The sequence below is a fragment of the Sapajus apella genome, unplaced genomic scaffold (genome assembly GCF_009761245.1).
Source record: "Sapajus apella isolate SASKATOON/1434 unplaced genomic scaffold, GSC_monkey_1.0 scaffold18, whole genome shotgun sequence".
Lineage (NCBI taxonomy): Eukaryota > Metazoa > Chordata > Mammalia > Primates > Cebidae > Sapajus > Sapajus apella.
The window spans coordinates 1,593,661-1,611,375 of NW_022436958.1; the positions used below are offsets into that span (position 1 = coordinate 1,593,661).

The following is a 17,715-nucleotide window of genomic DNA, read 5'->3' on the forward strand; positions in this document are numbered from 1 at the left end:
TGTGGGAGTTTTATCACTAGACCAAATGCGGAGATATATGTTTTCCTCAAGTCCCTGTGGGAAGGCTAGTAAAGAAGAAAACAGAAGGGCCCTGTGCCTTATAGAGAGGCTGTGTGACTGGTCTGTCTGGAGAGATTCCCAGTGGCCGTATTTGGAGACTTCATTCTAGGAACTGGGTATGGGCCACTAAGATGAGCTGGTGCCAGCTTTGGCCTGGTGTCATAAGCTAGGCAACATAGAGTGCTTCCCCAGGAATTTTCAGGCCGGGAGAATGAAATTCACTTTTTTCTGTTCATGATACTCTCAGCATATGAGCTGAGAGTTGCTACCGACAGAGTCAGGTCTTGTGGAAAAAGCAAAAGGAGAGATTCATGCTGACCCTCAGAAAGAAACATATGCAGTGGAACAAATCCTGGCAGCACTGAATGCTGTGGTCCTGTCTCTACTGACTACATCCTGCACTCCATGGCAAAGTATGAAAATGCATTCAGTGTTCTGCCTAATTCAATTTAATGTGTTTCTCTCATAAGCAATGGAAACACTGAATAGTTTCATCTGGGGAACCATGGTGAAGGGCTCTGGGCCTGATCCACACTGTGGATCCACACCTGATCCACACATGGAAGCCACTTTGGCCCTGTGTAAGGCAAGTCATACAAGCTCCATTAAGGGAAATGAACTATTTATAGCAAATAGAGTGCAGACCGGCCAGACACTGGCCAGAGCTGGTGTTAGAGCATCTGATGAGCGGAGGTTTTGCAAATAAACATGGAGACATGTATTTGCAAGTCATGCTGTGACTTGAAGGGCAGCATAGCCTGGAACATCTCACCTTTCCCTCTTCCTAAATGTGACTCCCAGAGTGCTGGGATTAGGTGTTCTTTCTTGTTGCAGCCCCAGTTTAATAGTTTTTGTCAGGTAGTTAGTATAAACATTTCTGGAATTTATGAATGAACTAAAGCTATATGTGATATATGTTATATGAGTGATAAGGTTTGACAAGGATTGGATATGAAAATCAAGGGAAACTGATGTTTCTCTTTTGCTTCAAATAAAACATGCTTAATCTCCTGTGATAAATTTTGTTAAAGGGGACTATCATGAAAAGTAATCAACATGTCTTACATATGACCTGCTCTTTTTAGCTCATAAATATTGTTTTTTTTGCTCGAGAACCTAACTCTATATTGGTAGCAGTGTTTTTGGAAATGGAAACTTGTATCAGTTGTATTTTTCAATTTACATGGTAGCCATATCACCAGATGGATTGATTGGACCAATGAATCAATGGAAGTTATAGACAAATATGGACAATAACCTAAGTCATGAGGTTATGGTAAAATTCTGAAAGTTTTATAAAAGTGTTATGCAGACCTGAGAACTCCTTTTATCTGAGAAGGATTGAAGCCTAGATAGTGTTTATTTTTATGACCTAAATTTTCAACTGCTTAAGAAAAGATGCACAAAGATTAGGATGAATATACCAATAAAAATAAGTATGGCTTAGATGTAGGACCAATCCTACATAAAATGCAGCAAAGCATTATTCTTCATAGTGATGAAAAATTTTAGCATGCCCGAAGCCTGATCTCCCTTCCACAAAGCTTTTCATCTTTGAACCACCATGACAGGAAAAATCTACTGGACATGAATGTAATGTCTTTATTTTTTAGCAAAGGGGCATTAGAATTGAGACTGATACCTATTCAATATATTATCATCATATTTTAAAGGGTTATTTGGATGAAAAAGTTGAGCTATATGTTCCAATCAACATCTATTTCTTCTTGTATCATCATTATTACTTTGAATAACAGTTTTGTGAAGGTTTCTGAGCACATCAGCTTACTCAAATGTTAAAGACGATTCGAAAAAAAAAATTGCAGGAACAGAAGTTTATGGTTTAAAACATAATTCATAAACTAATATGCATTTGTTTGAAAATGTATATAAGTGAGACTAACATAGTATTATTACAGTAAATCATCTCCAGTTTTGCTGTGGTTTACCAACACAGAAAAATCGATCGCACAGATGTTTTCCCCAACATACACACACAAATATAAAGACATTGCTAATTACTTTCTGTACTGTTAATGAGGCTGGAGACTTAACAACCTAGTTTTAATTCTTACGGTATGTCTCCAAATAATCCTGTTAAACATGAGCAGCCTGGGTTGACTTTAATGAAATTAATTAAAATTCTTGAGGTTAATGAGATTAATTGAGCCAAGAAAATAATACCTACTGTCCAGCAAATCACCCAGGGAGATTATCAGCAATATAAAGTATCCTTTGCTATGCCTCCAGAAATATACTTTTGCTCTTTTTCACATGAAAGCCATTGCAGTGGGAAAAGATACCCTGTCATATATGAAATCTTTGGGATGAGGATAGAGAAATGAAAAGGAAGAAGAAAATATCCTAGAGAAAGAGTGGCCTTCAGAAAACACAGAAGGAAGCATGTCTCATGGAATGTGTGGGTCAAATTAATGTGTTATATCTTCAAACCCACTGCACAGAGAGGCACAGAGTTTCTTGCAAGTTCTTGTGTCCCTGAGTTGGTGTTTTGGTTTCCATGTAATTGTGCTGGTGAGACTGTTACCATTGTATGAATAATAGAACTGATCATATTAGCAAATGAAAACTGGTTAGGCACAACTGAACCAGAGAGAGAGCTTATTGGGATCTTCCTGAAGTTGTGTTTGGTTTTGTTTTACTATTTAAGGCTTTTCTCTCCCCAGTGGCAGTGTACAAAAAATAATAATAATAAAGATTGAAAACATATTTCTCAAAGCCTTTGAAAGTTCCTGATAAGGTACTTTCTGCCTTTAATGCGAAAACAACTGGCATTTTGTGAGATATAGTAATAAATAGCTCCATTTAAACATTTAATGTTTAAAAATCTTGGCAGGTTTCCCCCATCTAGCTGAGTGAGATGAATATGCCAGTTCCTGGGTCAGATGACTAATCATGGAGACATAGCTTGAAAGAAAAAAGAAAAAAAAAAAGCAGATCTTTGTAGCTCAATTTGATGCATTTCAGCACAGTGTGTATAAGAAGCTAAAGCCTACAATGTGGCCAAGAGACAAGAGTTGTAGAACATTCCAGTGCAAGTCCAGGAAAACATTCCAGTGCAAGTCCAGGAATTAATTCCCTTTTATGGAGAGCATTGCTAATCCAGAATCGGAGTATTACATGAAAGCAGGAAGTTAAATTTTGGCAAAAGGCAAAGGGCCATATAAGCTTACTAACTAAAAAGTGAATCCGTCTGTTTCTCTGGGTTTCAAGGCTTTCGTTTGGTTGTAGAAATAGCTGGAGAAATAAGCCTAATATTCCCAAGGGATTTATTTGTCTTCAGGCTTCAATAGCACAGAATACTCTTCAGTCATTCACTTACTGTTACTAAACATTTACACTGAGCTAAATACAGCATTTTTAAGACATGGTATACAATGGAATTCTACCATCAAGGCACTCAAAATTCGCATATGTATAGCATGCACACACATAGACAGCAGCAGCCCAAAAGTTATCAAAAGTCTTTTCTCTGTCAGTAATAATACAGCGATACAGAAAATAAACTTTACCGTTTTTAGAAGTTGGGGAGCACTTAGGTTGCTAATAGCCAAAGACTGTATTTTTGAAGACTAAGAGAAAATTTATGGAAATTGGAAATGTGACGATGCATGAAAGGGTAGACAACATGTAGATAAATAGGAACAGAAAGTTGAATCCCTGAGGAAAAGGAAAATCTCATTGGCAGGGGAAATGACAAAAAGACAATTTCACTTGCAGGAAAATATTTGACCCTTATCAAACCAGAAATAACTTGCATTTCCAGGAAAGCCCACAGTTCATGTCTTCTGTAATAGCACTGTAACCTAAACTTGACCTTTGCCCTTGAGGGAACAATACTCTTTCTCTCTTTGGGACTTAAGACAGGAAGAGAGAGAAAGGGCCATATCAGGGAGAGTTCAGGTATAACTCAATGAGTGTTTTTGGTGAGTGTTGCCAATAAAGGGTCAATAAAGTTGACAATATCAGTTCCCTAAAAGAGATTAACTCCTATTCCTAATCGATGTGGATGAAATTCCTGAGATATTAGCCACTCTCTATAGAAAGCTTGAGTTTTGCACCACAAATGTTCCCAGGCTGTTTTGTGAATGTATGAGTATTGGGTGGGTCCATGTGGGATCCCTTCTGACTCCTGGGCACAAAAGAAGTTGGTGCCACTCAAGTTGTGCTTTCATTCCCAGCTGTCTAACAGGAGAGATTGGAGAGGAATTAGAATAAACAACAGTTCAATTCATTTTTAGAAGACCTTAAAAAATGAATAAAGAACTTAGGAATGATTTTAGTGTTTTTTCTATCTTGGCTAAAGTATGATATAAATTTTCCTGACCAGAATAGCTTGTTTAACACTATAACCTCATAATGACATCCATCTTTCTTTCTCTTGTTATGCTCATTGAATTAATGATTTGATAGATGATTTTTGTGTGTATCTTTGTATTAAAGATAGTTAATGCCACTAATAAGAATTTATTGAGCAAGTTTTTGTAAGTATATATCTTTTAATTTTAGTTTTTTTATCAAAGCGTTACATGTTTTATTGTGGAAGCAAAATAGTAGAGGGACTGATGGTGGAAAGCAGTAGGTTCTTAACAACCTCCTCCTCCACTTCATATCCTACTTCCTTAACACAACCACTTTTTTAAATCTTAAGTTTTTGTTTTCAAATTATTATAGATCCCCAGCAACTTGCAAAAATTGTACAGAGAGATTCCATGTACCCTTCACTCAGCTTCCCCCAGCTGTCACATCTTACATTATCATAGTACATTATCAAAACCAGAAAATATATTTATATAGCACAACCACTTTTTAACAGTTGCTGATTTTTTTTTTCTGTCTCTCTCTGAATTTTGATTGGGAAACAGACACACAGTTCACCAATTGTAACTATTAAAAAGTAAACAGTTGGAAGCCTTATGCCACCTTGGCTCACATTCACCCACTTCCCTCCTCCTTCGCGGTCACCGACAACCATTTTATTCGTTCCTCATCTACCTCCACTGTGTCTTTATGTGAATACAAGCAAATGAGGTACATATTCCTGTCCATTCTCCCTTTCTGGTGTTTACCTCCTAACTCTAAATGATATATTTTTCACAGATCAGCCATGTAGCTCTGCATTTATCAATTGAAAATTGTCATTCCTTGATTTGCTCCCATGAAAGTAATCAACCTTAGCTCCTTTTCACTAGTTCTTCTCCTGACTCCTCCCAGAATGTTGGCATTCTGTTGGTTGGTTACAGTAGTACTTTTGATCAATTTTCTTAGAACCTTTCAAAGTTAGTTTGGGCTGCTATAACAAAAATACCATGGACTGGGTGGTCGAAACAACAAACACATTTATTTCTGACAGTTTTGGAGGCGGGGAGTCCGAGATCAGGGTTACCTCATGGTTGAATTTCAGGAAAGGCCCTCTCCCTGGTTTGCTGATGGCTACCTTTTTGTGTCTTCACATGGTGGAGAACACAGAGAGAAAGCCAGCTACCTGGTGTCTCTTTTTATAAGGATGCTAATGTCATTCATAAGAGCTCCACCATCATGATCTAATTACCTTCCAAAGGCTGTACCATGGGATGTTTTTACCTTGGGGGTTAGGTTTCAACACACAAATTTGGGGAGGGACACAAACGTTTTGTCCATAATGACTTTGTTTCTTATTTCATTTGTCTGTAGATCAACTCTCTGAACACCTGCTTTGTTGTAGGAATCCAGTGTCCATCCTCTCTCCTCTTTCTAGCTCCCATCTTGTACTCTCTGTGACAAGAATGATGTTTTGGAACATTTTAACCTAAAACTTATTCTTCTGTGTTTTGTCTATGCATTGCTTCTAAAATGGTAACACTATGAAAATGCTTTCAGGTTTATAATTATATAAGTTCATGAGATCTGATGTCAGTCAAATTCCTCTCCCTTCTTAGATTTTTTTTTCCTTTTTGCTCTAACAGTTATTAGTTTCTGTTCTGTCCTCCTTTCCTCCCTACCTCCCTCCCTCCCTCTCTCCTTCCTGTCCTCCTCCTCCTCTCTCTCTCTCTTTCTTTTTTTTTTTTAATAGATGGGGTCTTGATTTATTGGCCAGGCTCTGGAGTGTACTAGTGTTAGTGTGATCATAGCTCACTGCAGCCTCCAATTCCTGGGCTTTAGCAATCCTCTGGCCTCAGACTCCCAAATAGCTAGGACTGCAGGCATGTACTCCCATGCCCAGCTAATATCTTTTATATTTTTTTGTAAATGCAGGATCTGTCTGTGTTGCCCAGGCTAGTGTGGCCTCAAGGAATACTCCTGCCTTGGCATCCCAAAGCCTTGGGATTACTAGTTTCTTCTCTTACTTTTCCTTTGTGTTTGAAATTTGGCCAGTCCCCATATTTGCATATTGGTCATTTTGTATACACTTCCTGGTTTTTCAATCTGAATTATCATCCCTTTTTCAACTTTGTGATAGTTTAGTCCATTATTTTTTCATCAATTTTCTCTTTTCCATTATTCTCTGTTTTCTCTTACAATACATTCATTGTCTGTTTAAACTTGCTAGACTGGTGTTTTTTCAATCATAGTATTTTCAAGTGCTTTGTCTCCATGTGGCTTTGGGTCCGTTACTTATCATTTCAACACCTCAGCTTACCATATGAAAATGAAGATTATAATTCTTGTCATTGCTGTTAAGAGTAACTGAAAGATTGTAAGCAGAACACTTAACTCAGCTCTGGCTATTTGATACAAAACTCACACTATTAAACTTTATACACACTACATCTCTGTTCTTTATATGAAACTTATGGGAAACAGAATTTAAAAACCAAATGTATGATGCAAAGTACCTTTCTGTGTTTCTTCTTGGTGTAATGTTGTTGTAGAATATAATAAATGTGATTTTTAGACCTCACTACTCTAAAAACAAGCAAGCAAGCAAGCAAGAAAACAAATGAAAATTTGCTTGCTATTTATTTTCTGAGACTTTATTTTTTCCAAATAATTGTGAATCCATTAACTATTTACATTACTTTCTTCCCAAGTCTGGACATTAAATTAATTATCAGCAAAATCATAAAAGTAATATCTTTTTCTTGTTAATGCTAGTTAGTACATTTGTTATTTACAGGCTGTCATAAGTTGCTTCTTTCATCTTTTCAGTCTACATGTTCTATAGAAATACTTGTTAATTATTTAAATAATCTAGAATTCTGTTAATGATCAAAGATTCCTGGCATTTTTAAGCAACCTTCAAAGATTTTTGTTTATTGCTTTTATAATCCTTTCTTTTGTCAAATATTGCTAATTTTATATATCACCCCGAATAAAACATTTAAAATGGTATTTCAGTCTTTTCCTTCTGAAAAAGGTAAAATGAGTTGTTGCTGTTGGTGAGACACTTTCTTGGACATCTTTTATTGGTTTCAGAGGTTATTCTTTTCCTGGTGAAGTGAAAAGTTACTTGTGTCTCTGGGTCAAGAGAGCTGAGGTCTACTTCAGGCTCTGGCTCCAGCTTTGAGCACTTGGGCAAGCAGCTTCACCTCCAGGAGTCTTTCTTCCCTCACCTGTTAAAGGAACATGAGGCCTTAATATTTTCTGTTCTAAAATCCTATAGTTCTTTGTTCAACCACTTAGTCTCTCAAAGAGTCACTGACATGGTCTGTTCACATTGACAGATGTCCAGATTCTACTCGACCAGAAACCGTGCGCCCCTGTTTTCTCCCATGCAAAAAAGACTGTATTGTTACTGCTTTCAGTGAGTGGACACCCTGCCCAAGGTTGTGCCAAGCAGGTAGGTTGATGCTGCCTTGTTAGTGCTTTCTTCCCTAATCTGATTGTTTCTCCACAGCTAAGTAATTAAGAAGTTGTGGAATGTACCTTTTTTTTTTTCTTTCATTTGCATGTCACCCTGGAAACAAGTTTGGTAAAGTTTGTAAATGAAGTCCTGTATTTCCAGGTCTATCAGAGTTTGGAAGAGAAAACATCTGTTATTTTATTTCATAATTTCAACTGTATGTATTGCAGGAGTATTCATCTCCTACTAACCCCATTATGGCATTTTGAACAGTCATTCCCATGTGATTCCTTATAAAGCATCATCAGAATCACAGTTTCTATGTGGCTCTCATGTGACTGGACCCCAGTTCCAGGTACCCTGATTAGAATATAGGGCTTGAATACCATGCTCATACCACTGATGAACATAAGCACATGGGAATACACGAACAGATACATTAAAAAGTGTTGAAAAAATACAGAAATTGGCAATATATGATTTATATTTCTTTATTCTTAATGGTGATACTTTATACATCTAAGTATATTTGAAGGGATTTAATCCAGGAAACTTAATAGTGAAGTCCTAGATGAACACATAGGAGTGCTATGGTAAAGTGATCCTCTTTCTTAGAACAGATCTTTTCCCCAAAACTTACTGCAGCTCCCTGATAAGCTAGTTCATGTGAAGATATAATTAATCCTCATCCCAAAACTCCATTTTGGCCTCAGATCTAGAGTAAATAACTTGGTCACTCTCCCTTAATCTCATACCCTATCCTTGGTCCTTTGGATCTTACCATTGCATGGTTACAAAAGGCAAATCTAAGAAAAGGAAAGACAGAGCATTACCTCTAATGCCCAGAGGTCAGCGAGTCTCATCCACTCTTCCCTAGGCTTCTCTTAGCAACCATGTCCTCTCATGCAGGGCATGACTGTCTTGCTACACCAGCCTCCTAGAAGAAGAAAGTATGCGGTTCTGCAGAGAGAGAACCTGTGAGAGGTTTACTTTCCTTGGATAATTCCAGCTGTGTGCATCTAAAATCCTTCAAATGCTCTTTGACTCACACATCTATAGCATCACTTATTGAGAGTGACATGAAAATAAGACCAATATTGACATAGATCTGACAGTCATTCAAACACCTCTCAGTGATTGAAAACAGCTGTGACAGCTGTTGAAAATGATCATCGCCAATGTCTTGTATTGCAATGGTGGGGTACCAATATAAAGTTTTATAACTATGGCATTTAATTTGCTGATGATATTTTGTTGCAGAATTAATATAGTAGCATACAATGAAATTTGCTTATAGATAGAATCAGAAATAAACATATTGAATAAGAAAGAGCTTTGAAAATACAGTGCTTTATTTAATTTTTTTGAGGGGTGGAAACAACAATATCTTCTAGAAACTCTCCAAAACTTGTTTTTTTCTGAAAAACAAAAGTAAATGAACTGGAGGTACAGGGCTTGTTGAATAGCCAGAGTAATGTTATTTTGAAGCAGGCAAGGATAGAAAAGCTACTGTCTGTATTCTGAACCGTTTGAAAGGCAGCATCTTCTGAACCATTTGAAAGGCAGCATCTAGGAGGCTGACTTTGGGAATTTTAATGATAATGTACCTGAAAACATTTCAGGCTTTTAAATATTGAAAGTATGCAAGGGGATAATATAATATGTTGATGGAGTTTTCTTGATGTTTAGCTATTTACTTTAGCTTCTTATTCATGAGAGTTTAGTATAATTCCTGTTAAATGGTTATAAGAAGAAACTGGATTTAAAAGAATACCCCACCAGCAGTCTGAAATTGGTGTTGGAGCTGTTGAAGTCTCTTGATACGTAGGAAGCAGATTAACTTTGTTGAGCCAGTGTGCCCTGGTGACCAGAGATTACTTTAGCCACTGCTAGTCCACCTATTCTACTATCAAGAAAATTCTCTCTGCTACCCGAGAGTCTTTTCCTAACATTGGCTAGAGGGAGCAGAATCACAAGGCATGTAAAATAATTGTTCCTGAAGCAAGTTTAAATTTTACTCCAATTTCCGGAGATTCAATTAGTTGTTTAAATCACTGGCATCGTAATGAAAATAGTTCTAAGTCTCTGTGGTCTCTCTTTGCCTCCAACTTTTCAAGCCCAGATAATTCTTTTCACAGCTTGGTAGTCAGGGACCTACAGGAGCAAAGATTCAATTTTCAGATTTCTTCCAGCTTTCCGCTTCAATCCCATTTACCCTCATTTTTAGTTTCTAGCTTTGCACTAAGATGTTATTAAGTAACTATGGGTTAATTAGAGGACACTATGAGAGGGGCAAAATTTTGGAGGAAACTGCGTCTTTAAGCCTGTGGTTCTCAAACTTTATTGCATTTGAATCACCTGGAAGCGTTATTAATATACAGATTTCTGGATCCCTGACCTGAAATTCTGATTCAATAGCTATGGGGTGGGTCCCAGAAATTTTCAGTTGTAAGAAGCTAAGGCCCCCTAAATGGTGACCCTCCTCCTCCTCCTCTCCCTCATTCTGGTGAAGGCCATAGATCAATGAACAAAGCTTGCTTTAACTCTGGACATATGGCCCTTCTTTCTGCTTGTTGAATGTGTCATTTTTTCCCCCAGTTCCACAGTCCGTAGATTGGGGCATAAAAGCATAGATGCTGGAGCCAGATAACTGTGGTTGTATTTTCATGTTTGCTCTGTGACAGATGTATTACTTACTGTCTCTTTGCCTCAGTTTTCTAATTTGGAAAATGGAGGTTAATAATAACAACTGCTTATAAAGAAAGCACTTAGACCACCTTATGACACCGAGTAGGCACTGGGCAAGTGTTTGTATAGTTGTATAGTTTGCACCTGCTGTGCATGAGGCCGGCACTCCACTCTCTTCGACTGTCCCTCCTTTCTAGGTCTTCAGCCTATGTATCCAGAGAAACCTGCCCTCCGCATGGAATGCTGCTCTCACATACCAGATTACCATAGACACCCCCCCATTCTTCTCCATTAACTAGATTATCCCACAGCATCCTATACATCCCCTTAACTTCCCTTCCTTGTTAGAGTTGCCCCTGCTCGATTTTAAGTCCATGAATACGAGGACCACTTCTGCCATCTTCACAGCTGGATAGTTTAAACCCAGCCTAGTGTGGGGCATGTAGTTGCCACTCAATGCATATATTTTTAATGTACAGATGTTCTGTAAAGAGATAGAAAAATGTGACTTAAAATCTAGGCAGTGGATATTCTGTCCTTGAGAGTGTCTTTCAGTAGACTTTTTGGGAAATGGTGTCCTGGAAGAGTATTTCTCAAACTTGAATGTGTATACAAGTTCCCTGGGATCTTACTAAATGCAGATTCTAATTCAATAGACCAAAATTGGGCCTGGAATTGTACCTTTTTATAAGTTCCCAGGTGACATGTATATGTTGGATATAAAGCTCTGGTTAGGGTTGGGTTCACTAGAAATTTCTGGGAGAAGCAATGTCTGATTAAGGTTGTAAAGGGAGAAGCATGGACCAGGGACAGATCAGCAGATGGGGACAGGATAGGAGGTAAAGGGGAATGGAGAAAAGTGGTTTAATTTAAACTGAGAGATCAGGAGAAGTTCCAGAAGGAGAATGGACCTGAGCAAGTGGAAACCTCAACTAATGAAGACAGAAGAACTCTTTTTTTTGTTTTGCAGCTGTAGCTTCAGGTTGGGTCATCAAAGTTGAGAAGCAGTTATGTCTGTGGTCCTCAAAGTTGACTGCACAATGGAATCACCTGACAATCTATAAAATATACGATGCCTGGATCCTAATCTCTAAAATATACTGATGCCTGGATCCTACTCTAATACATTCTGATTTAATAGGTTGTGGTACAACCAGGGAATCACTGGATTGTGTAAATCCCAAACCACATTCATTCTAAACCTCTCAGAAAGCCAAGGTTGTTTAGGGGACCAAGTGCACCAGCAGTGATCTGTGACTTAGCAATGGATGGGCTGCATTAGGTTTTATTTTATCCTGGCTTGATTCAAGAGCTAAAACCTTAAAACATAAAGATATTTTCAAGCCGTGAACAATCTCAAGCCATACTTATGATCTTCTTACTCCTCCTTGCCTGAGTCTCTCCTTAATGGATCAATGGTAGTCTCACATTTTTCTAAGCAAACCAAAGGTCTATCAAGCTTTGGCCTGTTGTGGCCTGTTTAATTGTTCAGTCCCCGTAATAAATTAACCAAATGATCAAGAACCATTTCCTTAGTACTTTTTTTTTTTTCTGTCTTCTTCTTCTATTCTTTTTTCAGCCTATAAAACAAATGTCTGCCTGAACTATCCAGTGTGGTCTAGTTAATAACAGCAACAGCTTGCTTATTGTAACATTTCTTAGCTCCGTATTTTTTTCAATGGACTGATGTCTCAGCCTCACCCCAGCCCACCCCAGTCAGAATGTCTTTAGGTTGAAAGGATATCTGTGATATTAAAACTCTCCATAGGTGACTTTTATGTGGTGAAGGAAGAGAAACACATTTAATGCCTAATATTTTACAATATATCTTCACATACATTTTAGCCTATTGTAGGAGATTATTGATAATTGTTTGCCTGGGTAATGTGGGAATTAATTATGTTGGCCACTGCTGCAGCACTGTCATTCCTCATGTTTTTACTTTAAGATCACAAATCAATACTATTTTATGGTTGATTTATATCATGGTATCTTTAAAGAGGCTCACTGGCTATTTTCAACATTTAATTATATGAAGTTTCTAACATGCATAAATGAATGCAATGTTAATACAAAATACTAATGATTAATACAATGTATTCTTGCCATGATAGCTACCCAAAGCAATTATCAGCTCTTCGACATTCTTATTTTGTTTATACGTTATTCCGCACTTCCACCCCCAAAAGGACCAGTTCAAATAATTGCCAGATATGTTTACCACTTTCTGGAAAGGGAGCATATGAAAGAGGTAAAGTTATTAGACTGAAGATAAATTGTGGTATATCAAAAATAGAATATTCAGAATATTTCTAGGAACCATGGAGCTAATGATTAATTATTTGTCAGTCTCAATAATTAGAGGCTGAAGGAACTCCTTTAACTTTCATCTCTAAGGAGTGTGCCAGAGAGCAGTGTCATGGTAACAGGAAGGCCAACAGCAGAGACTGCTGCTGGGAATTGATAGGAAACCTCATTTGGAAGAATTCATTTCCTCCTGTGTCAACCCTCCTGGAGTTACCCCTTGAGTTTTCAATATCAAAAAACAAAGAGTGGTTTTTGTTTTAACACCTAGGCATGTAGCATGGATTCTTGAGTTAGATTTCCTTGGTTCAAATCTCATCTCTCCCAACAAATTACTTTAAACTTGCTATGTTTCAATGTTTTCCTTTCCAAAATCAGGTAATATTACCAACTACTTGAAAGAGCTGTTATAATGAGGAGATTTGGAACAGTGCCAGGTATAAATGTATTATTATTTATTTTTATTTAATTCAAACTCATTGAGTTTTTTCAGTGCACAGATGTTTGAGATTCACCCAAGCTCAATCAGAATCTCTTCAAGTTGAAAGGATATTTTCAGTGTTAAAACTCTTCGTAGGTGACTCTTACTAGTGCTGGAGGATGAGAAATACTCAGTGCTTAACATTTATTTATAACTATTATTATTATTGTTAGATGATAATGTTGAGAATATAAGTTCCTTAAGGTCAGGGAGTTTATATTATGTTGAGTTTCTGCAATTAATAAATCCTCTATCTGCTGGTATTATGGCACCTGTTTCTATGCCTGTATTGCTCTGGAGAGACTATAAACTCAGAGGGTAGAAGTCTTTGAGTTCATTAATGAACTTTCAGTCCTTAGCACAGTGTCTGTCACATGGTGTGCATTTAGTAATTGTTGAATGAATGAATAAATAAACACATCTCTTCACCAATCAGTTCTAATGCTTAAAGATTTTGCTTTCATTCAAATGAAACTATGGCATTAACAGATTGTTCCACAGAGCCAGGCCAATTAGGGAACTGGTCAATCTAAATGTCAAAAAGGTCAAAAATAACCTATTCTGGATTCTAGAATTTTGCCCACTCAAATATGTACGAGCACTACCTTCCCTCTTTACTTTTCCCCGTCAAGCATATGTGACCCCTCCTCTTCGCAGAACCATCCATACCTTCATTTACTCATTTCTTCCCAAATAATGGAGGGTCTGCTGTGTTTGAGTAATCAAAGCTTTGAGCCTGGAACACTGGCCCAAAAAATAATGTTCAAGGCACTCTAACACCTAGAGAGTGATGTTACCTAAATCTTTTTTGCTGCTTCTGTAAATTTCAGATAAAGTTATCTTTCCCAAAGAGTTTTTTGAGAAATTAAACACATTAAGATGTATAGTTCACATGCATGTCTCTAGACCCAGCCCTGATACACGAGTGCAGGTGCTTTTGTGTTCACGGGTGCTGCGGGGTGTAACTTGCTTCCTTTAGTCTGTAATTTAAAGTCCGTAGATCACTACATGGTCCCAGTGCTCAATAAATATTCCTGAAAATTTAGTAGGAGGAATGACAAACACTTGGGCTTGTAGAGATTACAGTTTTCAATCATACTTCTGCCAAACTGAGGAGTTCTGCTGATAAAATTCATAAAAAACACCTTTTCTTATTTCACAGGCGGAAAAAATTCATGGATAAAATTCTTTCAATTAAATATTATTTTAATTTTTTCTCATATATATTTTTAATTATGGCATCTTCTACCTGTCTTTATTAAAACCCAGTATAAAAAGTTATCAGATTTGTTTGAAAAAAAAAAACATTGTATTAGAGACTGATGACCATATTGAGACAAGGAGGAAAACTTATGCTAGAATGAGACCTGCTGCTCAGAGCTCAGAACTCTTCGTATGGTCTGAACTCCTTCAGAGAAATGTTCATCCGAGTGATATCTGGTAGGGAAAGCATTGTTAGCCAAACTCTTTCCTCTCACTCCATTACTCCCACTTTTCTCTGGACTAGAGACTGATGTATATTTGGAAGGACTTGAAATCTACGGTATCATCTACTAGATTTTTCCTTACCTCTACTGTGGCCCCTGAAGGTGTTCATACATGGCTAACAGGTGAGAAATCTCAGGCTCAGAAAGGTGAAGTAACTGCTCTGAGGTTACCCAGTATGTTAGAATCAGAGCATGGTGGAAATCCAGGCTTCTCTGGCTCTAAGCCTTGTCTGTTTTTATTCCACAACAATGAGCTACTTGCTAAGTCCATAGGTACAGATAATCTTGCTTGTCTATTAGCAAATCAAGAATTTGAAGCCTAGCACCTTTATTGCAGGCTTTGCATGTTATAGATCACACATTAATTTGACATGTGCTATCTCATAAATTGTCAGGAGAGTTTAATGATGAAAGAAGATCTGTTTTATTAGTCCTTCCTTCACTTCAAGGGAGGTTGTCATACAACCTCAAAGGAGCAAAGACCAAGTTAAAAAACCCAGTGTTTAAACTTGCTACATTGTCTGTCCTGGTGCTCTGTTCAGCTATAGAAAAGCAAGTTCGGCCGGGCGCGGTGGCTCAAGCCTGTAATCCCAGCACTTTGGGAGGCCGAGGCGGGTGGATCACGAGGTCAAGAGATCGAGACCATCCTGGTCAACATGGTGAAACCCCGTCTCTACTAAAAATACAAAAAATTAGCTGGGCATGGTGGCGCGTGCCTGTAATCCCAGCTACTCAGGAGGCTGAGGCAGGAGAATTGCCTGAACCCAGGAGGCGGAGGTTGCGGTGAGCCGAGATTGAGCCATTGCACTCCAGCCTGGGTAACATGAGTGAAAAACCGCCTCCTCAAAAAAAAAAAAAAAAAAAAAAAAAAAAGAAAAGCAAGTTAGACAAGTTTAACCTTTGCCACTGAAAGGCTATAACTTCAACATAGCTTTGCTTCATTTCACTGCCTCTTCCTATCAAATTTATAATAGCTATAATTTATTTATATGCATTACTCTAATTATTTCTATTTTTTAAATTTTATTTTAATTTGGCAAATAACAATTACATATATGTATGGGGTACAATGTGATGTTTTGAGACAGGTATACACCATGGAATGGATCAAGCTAATTAATATATCCATCACCTCACCTGCCTAGTGTTAATGATAAAGTATATTTCAAAATTGCCACCAGAGTAGATTTTATATGTTCTCATTATTCCATTTAATTCTTATCTCAACCTTATATTGAAAGAACTATAACTTCATTTTATGCAAATGAAAATAGAGGATTTTAGAGTTCAAGGTTGTAATCTCATATTAATAAATACTAAAATCACATCGAATCCTAAGCTTTTAACCACTTAGCAACAAATATTTGCTGAATGATCACTCAATTTCAGGCCCTTGCTAGGTGATGTGTGTATACAGATAGAGTAGTGAATGAAACATACAGAAATCTCTCTATCATAGAGAATACCATCCAGTGAGGGAAGATAGAGGAGTTGAACACAAAACTACCTAATTAAAGATGCAGTTACAAAATGTGCTTTGTGGAAAGTCAGGGCACTATGAAAGAAGGCAAGAAAAATCTGATTTCCTCTCTGCCTAGAATGTCTCTCTTCATCTCTGCTGCTTGCCCAAATCTTATACAGCCTAAATCCTAGCCCCCTCCACAGAGTCTGTCCTAGCCCTTCTGCTGGAATAAACACTTCACCATCTGAAGTCCCAAATTCTGTCTGAAATGTTTGTAGTCTGGCTATTGGTAAAGATGTTTTCTGTCCTTCTGAAGGATTGTGAACTCCTTGAGGGCTGAAACCTTGCCCTTTTGAGTTTTCAGTCCCCAAAGTACCTAGAAATAAACTTAAGATCGGACAGAACTTAGTAAATCCATGTCAAATAAATAGATGCTAGCAAGAACCAATTTGCTTAAGCAAACCTAGCAAACTGCTGAACAAGAAGTTAGTCTACCTTCACAACTCAATTTTCCTCATAATAATTTGCATAACTAAATGCAAGAACATATGTGATGACGCTGGCCACAGAATGTGTGAGATTTTGAGAATCAGATTTGTCTCTGTTTTCCTGGCAAATGTGGTTAAAGGGGGAAAACGTTCTATCATTTTTGTTTTTTGTGTACTTATTTGCTCATTCATTTGCCTATCAGTCCGTTTATTATCCGTAATGAAGTTGTATGAATATCTCAGAGAAGCAAAGGCTATTGGATTGCTAATTTCTTAAAGTCATTTCCCACTAGTGCTTCAGACTCAACCAACTGGGGTAGCAGATACTGTTTTCAACCATATGGCTATGGAAATGCAATGCACTATTTGATAAGGTTTCTTTCTTGATAAAAATCCAAGGCCTATATAAGGCAAAATACAAAATTGTGGTCATGTGCAATCTTTCAGTGTCCTAGACTGACCCATAGGTAAAACTTAAAATAATCGAACGGGTTTCTGAAAATGTGGTCCACAAACCATCAGCTCAGACTGTGTGGTATGCTTGTTAGAACCCTAAGAGATTCTGATTTTGTGGTTGGAACTGGAGCCTAAAAATATGCATTTTTAAATTAACTTCCTTAGTGATTCCAAGACACTAAAGTTTGAAAACCACCGTATTGGGGAAGCATTGAATGTAACCATAGACCAACAGGTTGTTTAAGAAATGTGTGACAAGCACCTACTGTGTTGTTTTAATCAACTCTAATTTAGTTTTTAAGGATCAAAAGCCTTTAAGCTACATTAAGCAAAAGGGTGCTTGATGGGAAGTGGGAACAGATCTGGTAGATGTCCAAATGTAAGGAAAAAATCCCTACTGGTGTGATGGGAACTCTAAATGCTGGGCTGCAGCTGAGATTACAGCTGTAAATAGTGCTGGAAGTGCTGGGATTACAGGCATGAGCCACCATGCCTGGCCCTTTATTTAT

General features: G+C 37.6%; 1 protein-coding gene across 2 annotated transcripts in view; it reads left to right on the top strand.

The window, feature by feature from the left end:
* The window catches only part of THSD7B (thrombospondin type 1 domain containing 7B), an 835,144-nt gene that overhangs the window by 440,853 nt on the left and 376,576 nt on the right, over positions 1-17,715 (top strand). For both annotated transcript variants that reach the window (XM_032286329.1, XM_032286330.1), the window contains exon 10: positions 7,722-7,837. In XM_032286329.1, the coding sequence (XP_032142220.1) occupies positions 7,722-7,837 (116 nt within the window). The remainder of the gene's footprint in view (positions 1-7,721; positions 7,838-17,715) is intronic.